Source organism: Falco rusticolus, chromosome 2, assembly GCF_015220075.1.
Source record: "Falco rusticolus isolate bFalRus1 chromosome 2, bFalRus1.pri, whole genome shotgun sequence".
Classification (NCBI taxonomy): Eukaryota; Metazoa; Chordata; class Aves; order Falconiformes; family Falconidae; genus Falco; species Falco rusticolus.
Window position 1 is genome coordinate 31,905,578 of NC_051188.1, and position 13,040 is coordinate 31,918,617.

General features: G+C 37.1%; 1 protein-coding gene across 1 annotated transcript in view; it reads right to left on the reverse strand.

The window, feature by feature from the left end:
* Nucleotides 1-13,040, reverse strand: part of COG3 (component of oligomeric golgi complex 3) — a 33,027-nt gene that overhangs the window by 6,642 nt on the left and 13,345 nt on the right. The window contains exons 13-19 of the mRNA XM_037376599.1: nucleotides 11,885-12,045; nucleotides 9,346-9,451; nucleotides 7,219-7,343; nucleotides 5,495-5,584; nucleotides 3,494-3,614; nucleotides 1,055-1,143; nucleotides 821-955 (exon numbers count right to left, since the gene is read on the reverse strand). Of these exons, the coding sequence (XP_037232496.1) occupies nucleotides 821-955; nucleotides 1,055-1,143; nucleotides 3,494-3,614; nucleotides 5,495-5,584; nucleotides 7,219-7,343; nucleotides 9,346-9,451; nucleotides 11,885-12,045 (827 nt within the window). The remainder of the gene's footprint in view (nucleotides 1-820; nucleotides 956-1,054; nucleotides 1,144-3,493; nucleotides 3,615-5,494; nucleotides 5,585-7,218; nucleotides 7,344-9,345; nucleotides 9,452-11,884; nucleotides 12,046-13,040) is intronic.

A 13,040-nucleotide genomic window follows, 5' to 3' on the forward strand; every position in this document is an offset into this window, starting at 1 on the left:
ACTGGCTCCTCACCCCAGTCTGACAGGCATTGGTAAATTTAATACTGTAATCTTCTAAATTCTCAAAAAAAAGCAGCTGGGATATTTGGATATTTATGATGTCCATGGAATGCTGTAGCCCCACTTTGAGATGTGAGGCCACATTTTCCATAAATAAGGATCCACATCACACACTTCATTTTCCAGAAGTAACAGATCTTGCTGTGTGGTCTTCTCAAGATGCTTAAAAATCCTGAGCTCTACAGCAGGTTGTCGAAAGAAGTACATTGTAACAATCTATCCCCTAGAATGCCCAGTCTTTCTGACCAACTTCTATCAGGAATTTCTGTCACGAACAGGACTTGGGAGGTAAGTCCTGCTCAGCAAGCACCTCACTGGTGTAAAACATGCTGAGAACAGAAAAATTTAACACACTTCACAGCCATAGTCTAAGATGTCCCTCAAAAACACACAGGACCCAAGATTATTTTTGAAGGCTTACTCATTCAGTCAAAGTAGGCATTTTTGCGCAAACAGAAAAGCTTTTGCCAACTTTCACAGACCTGTTTCAAGTCAATGAAACGTTAAAGCTTCTTGATCAAAATGTATTAAGGGTTGTTTTTACAAATGAACTACACCATGTTCCTTTAATCCATTAATCTCAAAAATGCCCGGAAAATTGTTGTTGGAACTTAAAGGGAATCATGACCTTATAATGGGAAATGCCACCGTCTTCAGTAAATCAGACAGAACTAGCAGCTTCTCCTATACCCAATTTAAATACTAATTCCCTTGTCCTACTGGTATTTCAGTTAGGTTAATGAACATAACATGTTTGTACCTTTGTCATGAACTCCTCCAGCTGTTCTATAAACTGTTTGGTTTGCTGCTGAATAAACTGCTCACAAGCTGATTTCAGATGACGATCTACATCTTTCTTAGAGTCGATATAATGTTCTCTGATTTCTGGAGTACCCTTGAACAGAAGACAATAATTCTCTCCTTTTTATTTGCCAGAGATCACCACCTGCCTGAATGATCCAATTTTTCTTAATGCAATAACACTCCATATTACCTCCAGTAAGAACTGTATCAAGGCGTTGTTGCTGTTTAGTCTAAAAAATCTTGAAACTGTCTTAGGGTTCAGGATTTTAAATGCTGCATCTGTGAATCATAAAGTCACTCACATTGTAAGTCAATGGCATTCAGCTCCAGGAATTAAAAACTTCAATCACTCATTTACACACAAAGAATGGCCTAGCATGATTAGGACTATAACATTAATATCTCCACTACCACTAGGTGTGGATGCACAAGTGCACAGGCACAGAAACACACAGAACTTGATCCACTACTTTTCAATTGTACCTATGGCAAACCTGAATCTAACAGTTGTACAGTCTAAACAGACATATACATTACATGAACCTAACAAATGACTGATACTAGCTGTAGTGCCATCAGCACGCAAATTGTGCGAGCTCTTTTCCTTTTGTAACTGTAGCTAGAAGTGAAAGACTTTTACATAAGCTATGTAGTTAAGCATTTATAAACCTTATGCAGAATTTGGACCATGTTGCCTGGGAAAACCAAGTACAGCTGCATGAAATAACTTAGAACTGGCACTCTTTTCCTCAGTGCTTCATTATTTTAGTTAGGACTAAACAACAAAACATCAAGGTTGAAATACACTCATGTTTATGGTCTCTACAGAAGTCCCAAGAAAGAAAAGCACCAATGTCTGTAATTAGCACAAGATACTGAAATTATTCCTATAGTGTTAACAGGATGTTGTCAACTTGAAATCTAGTCAAACTGGGAAAAAGAAAATTATCAGTACAGTTTCAGTATGGCTTATTGCCCTAACGCCATTCATTTATCATCCCACACAAACATCTGTGCTTTTTTTTTTTTTTTTTAATTTCAAAAGCAGTTCTGCACCCCTCTTGCTGTATAAAACAATGGGAGGGAAACCAGACATGAGTTAAAAGTGCTGTCAAAGGCATCAAACAGAGGGAATACTAGATACCTAGGCATGTAGGTTTTGCACTGAACTAAGAATCTGCACTCCTAGGCAGTTAAAAAGAGACTGCAAAGATAGATTAATTATGTTCCCTGCATTATTTCAGAAACTTCACTGACTCCAAAAAGAGCCTAAATTCTTGATTAGAACCCTATAATCTAGTCAGTGTGACTCCCCACTGTTTACTTCAGTTAAATGAACCTTAGCATTATATTACTACAAAAAAAAATTTGGGTGGAAGCATGACTTTTACATTAAGCAGTGTCCCTTTGTCTATAAATGCCAAATTAAATCTTAAATCTATATGCAGAAATCTTGGCTAGAAAACAGTAACACTCCTATTAGCCACATTATTTTTCTTCTACAACTCATCCTGAATACAAAAGCCCTACTGGCCTATGCTACACTACATTAAGAATTAAGCACAATGTCCATCTTTCCAACACCATCGCCACCACCCAATATAAAGAAAGAGTTTTCCATTACTTACCACTACCATGTGAAAAGCACTGGCTGGCACAAAAATTTATTCAATTAAATGAAAATGGAGAACAAACTTGTGTGTCAGCCAGGACAAGACACCAAAAGGATGTATTTGCCCTTTAACCTCCAGTCAACTAGAAACTACTCAACAGGTAGGAGGTTTCATCGATGTTCAAATGCAATAGGTGAAATGGTTAGTGTAAGATTTGCTTGCTTCAGAGTTAAAACAGCAGCATATTAGATGGCAGAAAAGCAAAGTTATTTTTTCAGCTTTCTCTTCTAGAATGGAAGAAAAGAAACTTGACATGCTTCCAATTATTTTTCCCATTATCTTTATAAACCTGACAAGTGCATGACAGTTCAGTTTTGTATTGAGAGGGGTTTTTTTTTCCTGCATTTTACAAAGGAACCACAGTAAATTTCAAAAATCATGACCATGGCCACTACCCTCTGCTCTCCCTTCCTATAACAGACATGGTTGCTACATGAAACTGTTCAACGATACTTTCTTGAACTTGCAGCATAAGAAATCCTTTCCAAAACAAAAGCTCACAGGAAGGCCTAGGAAATCTTCACTAGTTCTAGGCAAGTCAACTATGTATTGTTAAATTCACCTGCTAAACAGCAGTAACAAAAAATATTCTTTTAAAGGGTCAGAAAAGAGGAAAGACATCTCTGTGCAATAGAAATAGAGATTACTTAGCTGTTCTTAAAAAGGACTGGATAACTAAATTAGGTCAGCAGTAAAAAGCAGTCAAATGCATTTCATACAAAAATAAAGAACATGTTAGATACTCTTGAATTACCCTAAATCAGAGAATGGTTTGGGTTGTTTTTGTTGGTTTTTTTTTTGTTTTTTTTTTTTTTTTCAGAAAAGCTTAAGAACAAAGCAAGAGATTAGAACAAGCGTACAGGTCATTGCAGGTGAACATAAAATAAACCCAGTTTTGCTGGCTCATTGAGGGAGGACAATCCCATCCCATTCTGTAGCCAGCAACTGTTTAGTACCTCTAGTTTTCTTAAGGTCCAGGGAAATTTCCTTAATGGTGAAATCAGTGTGGAAAGGAGCAATTTGTTCACGAAGAATCAAAAGGTGTTTTATTAAGAAAAGCTGTCCATCAACCTGGGTCTACGGCACAACAAGAAAAACAACATGCATTACATGTTAAACAAATGCCAACAATTACATGAAGAGCAAAATTTCAACACCTTCACTTTTATTAGTTACAGCCTATAACAAAACTAATAGTAGAATCTTCCTAACAAGCTTTTTCCACTAGTCTGCAGTGCCACTAACTACACTCTGGGATCAACAAATCCCACTTCTGTACTGTTGCTAACATACCACTCTACAGAAGCAGACTTTATTCACTTTTCTTAGAAGAATTAGATTTCACAGCCATATTACTAAATGTCCCCATTAAGTACAGGTATCCGTTATTTGAAAGATACAAACCTATTCTTCACAAGAGCCAGAAATTATTTCATGTAATTCATATAATTTATAGTTGAAAAACATGACATTCTAAATTTTTTTAATCATTACGATGATTAAAAAAAAGCCAGACAGTTAACATTTCCATAATAACTTTGATTAACCATGCTATTGTGCAAAAGTCTTATGAAGCATTTTTCTCACGTCATTAAACACAAAGCTTAGTTAATTTCTAAACAGTACAGCAAAGATACAAAGAATAAAACAAGGCCAAGTTCACACTGTTGAGTATCAGTTTTGCACTGCTTGTTATTTTAGCTGTGTGCTTTATACTGCATGCTGCTTTTAATCTTTGAAGTTCATGGCTCATTGAGGTAAATGGAGGAAGACTCAAGAATTCATATTTGATTTTGCAAGCTGGAAGAAAACTTTCCTTGATATAATATTAAATAAAACAGTAAAGAAGAAATTAGATTTAAATCTGAAGTTTCAACAAATAGAAGTGTTTACTAAAAAATGTGGTGGAAGGGTTTCTTGAGATTTTATAGTTTTTATTCTTACATGCGCTATTTCACCAGATAAATTAACTTGCATCAAGAACAAAGCGGTCCAGATCCTAGTCCTGGGCCAACCTATCTAGGGTTCACTGCATGATGAGTTTCATTCTCTGCAATACTTTAAGTCGATGGTGATCTGGGATGTACAGTGCTCAAACGGGTAATTAACTGTAGAACTCTGAATCAATTCCATATGAAACAGTTATCTGCTCAAGCTAGAAGGAAACTGTTTGAATTTCTTTTTAAAGTTACTACATTTAACAGATATTTTTCAAAGGATACTCAAAAGAAATACTTCAAAACAGCTCTTTATTTCTAATGGCAATTAAAACTTTTTTCATTACTAAATATTTATTGCTTATACAAATCCAACAATTTTCAGCCTACTAAGGTTTGGGTTTTTTTTTAATTAACTTCCTGACTGTTAGGAATTAGCAAATTACTACCATATTTATATTAAAGGAACTGTGAGAGGAAAAAAGGTTTACTCCAACTACTGAAAGTAACATTTAAAGTTAAAATTATGTGATGAAACTGTCTTGAATGCTGAGCAACACATCAGATCAAGCTTTCTGTTAACAGACAGTTCTGAATGGAGAATACTTAACAAATCTTCCCAGTGAATTTAATATTGAGAAAGATTTTTGAAAATGCAAACAATGAAGGCAGAGAAAAAAAGGAAGAGTAACAGGCAGTGAAAACAAATACAGGGAGCAGAGATTTATAGCAGAAATTTTTATTTAGGTATCACTTGATTGAATTCACATGAGCCAGAGCAGCCTGTAAACATGATTGCTATGATTTGCATTCCACCTTTTCAGACAGGCTAGCATGTGAATCATTATCTTTGCTTTACAATGCATTAACCATAAGTAAAAGCTGGCCAATCCATCAGGTCTCTGGGGGCAGAGCAACATGCTTTCACTGAGATTTCAACAGAATTCTGAACCACTACTTCACGGCTTTAGATATACACGGGTGGAAAAAAGAGATCATACCCAAAGCACAGATGCTGACCTTGTTTTTGCTGATAGAATCAGCAGCTCCCAGCAGCGAGTGGATACAGGCAGATAAGGCCTCCTGCGATAATCCCTGAAACACTGCCCTCTGCGGGGAAGAGGAAATCAGACCAGAAAAAGGTGTTAGCAAAGCTTAAGCAGAATGTAAGAGCTGTATCTTGTGAAGGATGTGCTTACCAGCACATAAAGCTCTAGATTACTTAGCTACAAGCATGTCACCTAAATGCAGTAAGACAGGATGGAGCGTTCATATATAAAAGCTTGCTACAGCACTTAGACTGGATACAGGGATACTCAAGCACGCCCTGTTCACCCTCCGGCTCGGAATTTGCAGCTGGGTAGTGCCACGGTCAGTGACACCTAATGCATTCACAGCTAACGGCATGAACGATGTTTTTACTGGGTAACCTGACTAGACACTTTACGTGTCAGGGTAACTATCTGTGTGCACAATTTATACTTGCTATAGACGTGAGATCATTCAAGTGAGCTTAACCTCAAGCAAACTCAAAATTACCTCACCATTTGCACCAGGTTGGTAAACAAACATGACAGCTGCCATGGCCCAGGTGACACAGAGTAACTCATTAAGCTGCAGCAACTAGATCATATGGCTGAGCTAGCTGTAGGAACATAGCTCGCCTCCACCAGCACTCCAGCTTAGTACGTCACAGCCCTGACTGCCCCAAGACCTGCCAATGCCACTTCATTCAATGTCTTCTCCTATATGCAGGGTGCAGGCACCACATACCAGGCCTGCTAGAATCTCTCAGTGGGGAAATAAATAAATAACACTGTGCAGACACTATAAATGAGCCTTGCAAACAATGCAAAAACAACCTCATCTCCAAAGGTCTAGCTGGAAACAAGGGCAAATACTCATTTATCTTTAATGAGATTGATATATTAAGCAATAAAGTATTAATATTTCCCAGCTTCTTTTTAAGCAAATAGCATCTTGGTAGCAGTTTCACATAACACTTATCAAAGATATTTTTAAATGCATTAAATGTATCTAACAAAGATACAACATGTACAGAAAAGCAAAACACGCATTTTGTTTCTCAGAGACTTACTAGCATTTTATGCTATTAGGTTACAGACATAAATCTGTCACCTACTAGGGCGAGTCTCAAAATACCTGTGAAGTAAACATTGCTTTTGTTTCTTTTAGACATGAAGATTCCTGCTTTCTTAAACTATGGAAATGTCTGCTCCATTTTGGAAAGTGCAAAGATGTGTCATAAAAAAATTTTGAGAACATTTCTAAAATGTAGTAACATCACTATTTTTAAGACCAGAAATATCACCTTGTCTGATCTCCTGCAAAGCACATAGCAAGAAACACATTCACCCAGGAATTTCAACAGTAAGATCGTTCTCTATAATCAACCCAAAACCTTCTATTCTTTCTCGTCCTGTTCACTCCTCAACTTTGGAGCAGTGTCTTGAGCATCAGACACTGAACTATTACTGTAATAGCAAAAGCAACAGATGTACAAACTACTGACTTTTTTCTAATTCTAAAAATACAAAATTGTCTTGGAAATTATGACCTAAATTTGTCAGTTCACTTGTTTTACACAAAGATAGCAGCAAAAAGACTAAGCAATAGCAGAGGTCAGTAATTGTCCAATCCTAATTTACATTAAAATATTTAGATATGGTGCTACACACTTCATAATTTCACCTAAAAAATTAGATAAAGAAATTTTTGCATACATCTATACATCTATACAGTTTGGAGAGACACACTAGGGTCCTTCTGACAGTAGGATACCACATTCCATGCAGATCTGCTGGTGAAATCGTGGTCTGGTGCCTGGGATTAAGGGATTCTGCTGAACCTGTTTAAAAATAAAATACAGACATGAAAAACTTGCCCATCTGTCCTTTCAAGTGAAGTAGACTGCAATATTGACTACACTTTATACTGACTTCACAGTAATAAGACATATTTTATTGCACCCAAACAGGTTAGGGTTGGGTTTGGTTTTTTTCATTCTGAGCAGGTCTTGACTAGATTTCTGATGTGTATAGAGCACATAGCTCTGACAGACATGAATCCATTTTCAGGGATGGCCTAGCTCAACCGTTTTATAATGAGTTAGCTTTACAGGCATGTCTCCAATGAGAGACACACACACAGATACCCCTAACCAAGCTCAACAGATGAAATGCTCAATTACTGAAAAAAAGCATAGGAGAAAAAAATAGTTAGTGATCATGGCACTACAGGAGATGCTCAGAAGAGGCAAAAAAAAAAAGGGAGGGGGGAACCCCATTCCATCAGTTTTACTTCTTCATGCTTTCCCTTCTGCTGAGGATAATCCTAAATGGATGAAACAGTTGCAGAAAGTGTAGGGTTTAAACGTCATGTTAATAACGACAGAAATAATGGCAAAACCAATTTTGTCATGAGGGGGTTGTAAACATAAAAAAGCGTCGCTCCTGGGTAACTTTTGTAAGAATTCCGTACGCTTGGAATGGTTTTTCCAACACCCGACAGACAGAAGTCTTGCATTCTTTTCATTCTGTCCTTCAACCCTGGAAAACAGCTGAGTCAATAGCATCAGAACTCTGATTGCAATTAGCAAACATTTAAAAACGTAAAATTTTTAAAGTTTTACCTAGTGATGGAGTAAGTACTTGTGAAGTGTTCATGTGATCAGTGCAGGAGTTGTCCAAAACAATTCAATAATTTATTTCTACCTTTTGCAACAACAAATATATTGTCACAGTAATTAGAAGGCCTGTAAGACCTTAGTTGTCAGTTTGAGATTTCTAGGCTATTTATTAGTCAATTCAGCTACTTCTGCAGGCACTGAAATTGGAGCACAGCACCTTTGAAGGGCAAATAATCCCAATTATCTCAGACACTTATCTTCAAATTACACCATACAGGTTCCTTCCACCTCCTGAATGCAGGTGGTGTTTACAGGACTTGCAAATGTCACACACCTGGCTTGAAGCAAGATGAACTCCACTCTCAACAGGATTTGAGGAGTCCAGCTAGAAACAGCCAGAAACACCTTTGCAGACCTTGCAAGCCAAAAGGAAGAAGCTACCAGGTAATCAAATATAAGAAATAGTGACAAGGAGCCGAGAAAGGTGGCTGGGAAAAATAACACTGTACGATTCTGAGCAATGGTATAATAAAGTGAGAAATTCTTCATGGATGTTAGACAAAAATTTGAAGGGTTGTAACACTCAAATGATTAGCATCGAAAGAGCCATATTTCATGCAATTTGCTTCCAGTTAACTGCAATTTACAGGCACATGGATCATATATTAAAAGAAGTCATGGACTATATTCTGAATTATTGTAAACAGCTAAAATGACTAACTGGTTTCAGTAAATGAAAATGCAAATGCATTTAAAGGAAAAAGTCACCTTTCCAGGTGAAGGCACACACAAAGACACTACCTAGATGCTCCAAGCATTCTTTTAAGACACACCAAACCACCCTTCTCATCTTAGCACAGCTAAGAAACAGAAGCATCCTTAAATATACATCTTGATGGTAGGGCTACTTCGTAGTAGAGAATACAGAACCTGTTTTATACAAAATACAATAGATGCTGCAAGTTACAGAAGCAGCTGCTTCACAGAATGGGTTCTACTGGCAGCACAAAGAATTGCCACCAAAAGGACAAGATTAAGTTGTTTCTCATTCCAAAATAAAGTTAAGAACCCTGAGACAAAGTTCACCTCTCAAAATATCTTATGAATTTCTCTACGAAAATAACCCTTTAAGATACATGCAACCATCAATGATGGTTCAAGTTAACGCTCACTTTCCCTGAATTTCATGCATTAATTTGACAACACAAGATATATTTCATACCAGATTTAACTAAGCTGCATGACTCAGGATCTTCTAGCCGGACATCTGAAAATGAAGCTTCAGATGGCAACTTCTTCTGTTCCTCTTTTAAACTCTGTGCAATTTGCTGCAGAGGAAGATATACCACAAAGATTTAAATTTTTTTTTGCCTTTAAATTAAGGAGCATTACGCTTCTTTGATTACGATAGAGAAAAGCATACTAAATTGCAAAGAGAGTCAGCTACACTCAGCTCCCAGTGTTCCAAAGACATTAAAAGAAAAAGACAGATGCTTCCAAAACAGTAGCAGAAACATTTCAGTATCAATTTAAGATTCACAAATACCACACAGATCTATGTAAGGCACTTTCCTTCCATTTCACCTGTTTTTACTGATCTCTAAATAATAACCTGTGAAGCCGCCTGGAAAGAGAAGCTCAAAATAAGGGAACCCAATCCAACACTCACTTGGATTTCATACAGATAATTTCTGTGATGGCTTTATTCTTATACATGATATGTGCAGATGTCCCCAAAGTACTCTCCAGCTTAATCCCTGCAGGAGTTCAACAGAAAACTTTCCCCTAACATTACTGAATACTTCCACACTTCAACCTTTTTCGTTACTTGGTCTGCTTCAAAGCAACAAGAAGCAGCAAGAGTGGGCAAAGAACCGCATTAATATTTGAGCAGAACAGCACAAGAAATATTTCTGCCCTGTGCTTTTAACATTTTAATAATTCATTTACTCAGACAGAAGGCCTCTCTAAATAGCAAGGTTTTGAGGATTAAAAGCAATCAAGTAGCAAAATGAGTCTCAAATGAGGCAAAAAACTGGAGTCTTATGAGGACATATGAAAAGCAGTGTAACTTCTCAATTTGGAATGAACTGTAAAATGCACTCTCCTCTTCCTAACTGAATGGCAGTAGAAGCCTAGTTAGAAAATAAGGCCTTATATAAACTAAGTAACTGCATTGCTTCCTACAGAAGCTATAGCTAACATTAAAAAGTTCTCACAGTAATCTTTTTATCGAGTTTATTCACACAATTTTAGCAAAGAAACTCAAACCAAACAAGCCTGCACTCCTAACAGTTATACTAGTAAAACTTCTGATCAGTAGTTGTTCTGAATGGAGATCACATTTAGCTACATTTTGCGTGGTGGGCTTCTCAATTACTCTTTTTGTATTTTCCTCAAAAGCCTATTAGGCCTTAAACTTGCAGTATAAAAGGCAAGTGTTCTACAAACTCACTAGCTTCAGGATTTGTAGCTGCTTTCCCAAAAACTTTTGAATGTACCTTATAATCACCAAAGCATAAACTGAAACATGAACTGTAGCATAATAAAAGCTCTAGACATGTATAAAGACACAGCAGCAAGTGTTCAGTATTAAGAAGTTTCCCACAGTGTTTTTCTGTTTACAGACAAGAATTGAACAGAACAAGATACAGTTATAAGATGTTAATTTCTTCCAGCCCACAGCAAAATTGTGGATAGCTAGCTAGCTATAAAGCTTCTGCATTTTGTGTAAGTAATGCTCTGATTCTGAAGTCAAGCAATAGCTCATCTATGATGATAGATTTGCAACTGGCCAGCTGCAAATAAATCCTACAATTTTCTAAACACAATCAGTTATTGTGGTAGATAGATGGAAAGCCGAATTGAACAGTAAAATCTGGATCTTGCCAGCCCATGTTGGAATTGCCATTCTTAGTCAATCATTTGACAGCTTGGGCCTCTCATTATAAAGTGAATGGCAGTAATTATTTGGGGGGGATCTTTATCAGGCTTAATCCCTTCCATGCAATGCTACCTTTCAGTTGCATATCAAATTGTTTGTTGCATATCAAATGCAGTTTGCCCTAGTGAAAAACTAATTTCAAGTCTTTCATCGGCCACTTTCTTATTTCTGTGAATAGTTTCATTGTGAAATCTTTCATCGATATAGTATTAACCGTTTAAAGTAAGTAGAATTAGTTTGATTCCTTTCAAGAGGAACATTGACTTAAAAGGCTTGGAATAACTACAAAAGTAGCTAATACTGAGAAGAATCTGAAAAGACTAATGGAAACCACTGCTGACATGTTAAATTACCTAGAGGTATAAGCAAGTCTGCCCTCACAGTCTGAACATAGCGTACACATGTGTCCCAAGCACTAGTTGACCAGTAATTCTGAAAACAAACTTGCAGCTAACTGTGCCTATTATAAAGCTTCTCTTCAGCTCCAGCTCAGCTAGAAAATACACCGGGTAATACCTAGTGTTTATGAAAGTAAGTAAAAATTTACTGTTATGCAAGAAAATTTAGATGCTTCTAAGTTTAGGTAAAACTAACTCTGAGAACTATCACCCTAAAATGGGTTTGACATAACGTGTTCTCTGACATATAGTTTAGGGTCATAATTTAATCAACAGGTGCCAATTTGATAGCGCCACTAATACTAAATACACCTAAGAACTGCAAAAATCTATTTGCAAAACACTATACTGCACAATTGTATATACTGCATATAAAAAGAAAACCAAATCAAGGACAACAAAAATAGCAGATGCTTTACCTCCATCATTTCCAACTTGTCAGGATATGCAAGATCACCCGGGGCAGGCTTGTAGCCTGTGATATCAGTTTGAATGTAAATATGTGTCCTATAGACAAGACGCTCTTGTACATCTTCTAACATCTGCTTGACACCAGCTGCAAATGCACCCAGTTGTTCAGCTAAAAAGGTAAACAAAAGCACAGATTTGTTCATTTAATTACAAAACAAGCTTATAGACACAAAAGTTTGAAGCATCACATGTTGAATCATCACAAAACTGGCTTGCTGCAGATGAAGTCAGCTATTTTTGGAACAGCGGCACGCAGACAAATTTGTGACAAGCAAGGAATTACTGAACTCCATACTGCAGTTGCTTCAGCTCCCCAAATTTCCATTAGACTGTGAAAATACGATCTCACACTGGTAACATCAGATGGCATGACAGAATTAAGCACTCTAATTATCTGAGACCTGGGCATGTCAAGTGGTATTTCTGGACACCAAACCAACATGCTTTGGTTCTATCACAGCCAAAGCCTGCAGTGTGACTGTCAGGAGTTGACAAGCTTGCTCATCTACCTACCTACCAGAACAGAAGATCCAAAGCTGCTCACATGCAACTTAAAAACTATTGGACCAGCCTGAGTTTAAGTAGTAGAAAGTCACTTCCTAAGACTAACCAAAAGATTATGTCACTAATTTTTTCCTCATTCTCAACAGCATTGCAATTCTACTTCCAGGAAAATGAGCAATTCTTCAGGATATTCGCACAGCTTCAGAGATGTGTTATATACCAGCTACAAAGTACGATTTCTGTTTATCACTCAGTGCAAGGTTAAGACTGTGAAATGATTCCATTATGCATTGGTCGCACTAAGGAAAAGAGAGAACATTTTTTTTCTGATAGCCAACTCCCTTCTATGAGACTGTGAGCTCTGAAACCTTCCAAAACTCAAAAACTGCCAAAAATCCTCTCCTGAAATTACAGTTTCCAGTCTGGGAAAAACTGTCAAGGAGAATGAAAAAAATCAAGTTTGCATTGCTTTATCATCATGTATGCAGAGCTCTACACAAATGATGCATTAGCAGAGCCAAGCAAAGCAATGAATTCATCTGAAGTTCAAATCAACCCTGGTGCATGTATATGTACTGGGGGGATTGCTTGCTGGCAATT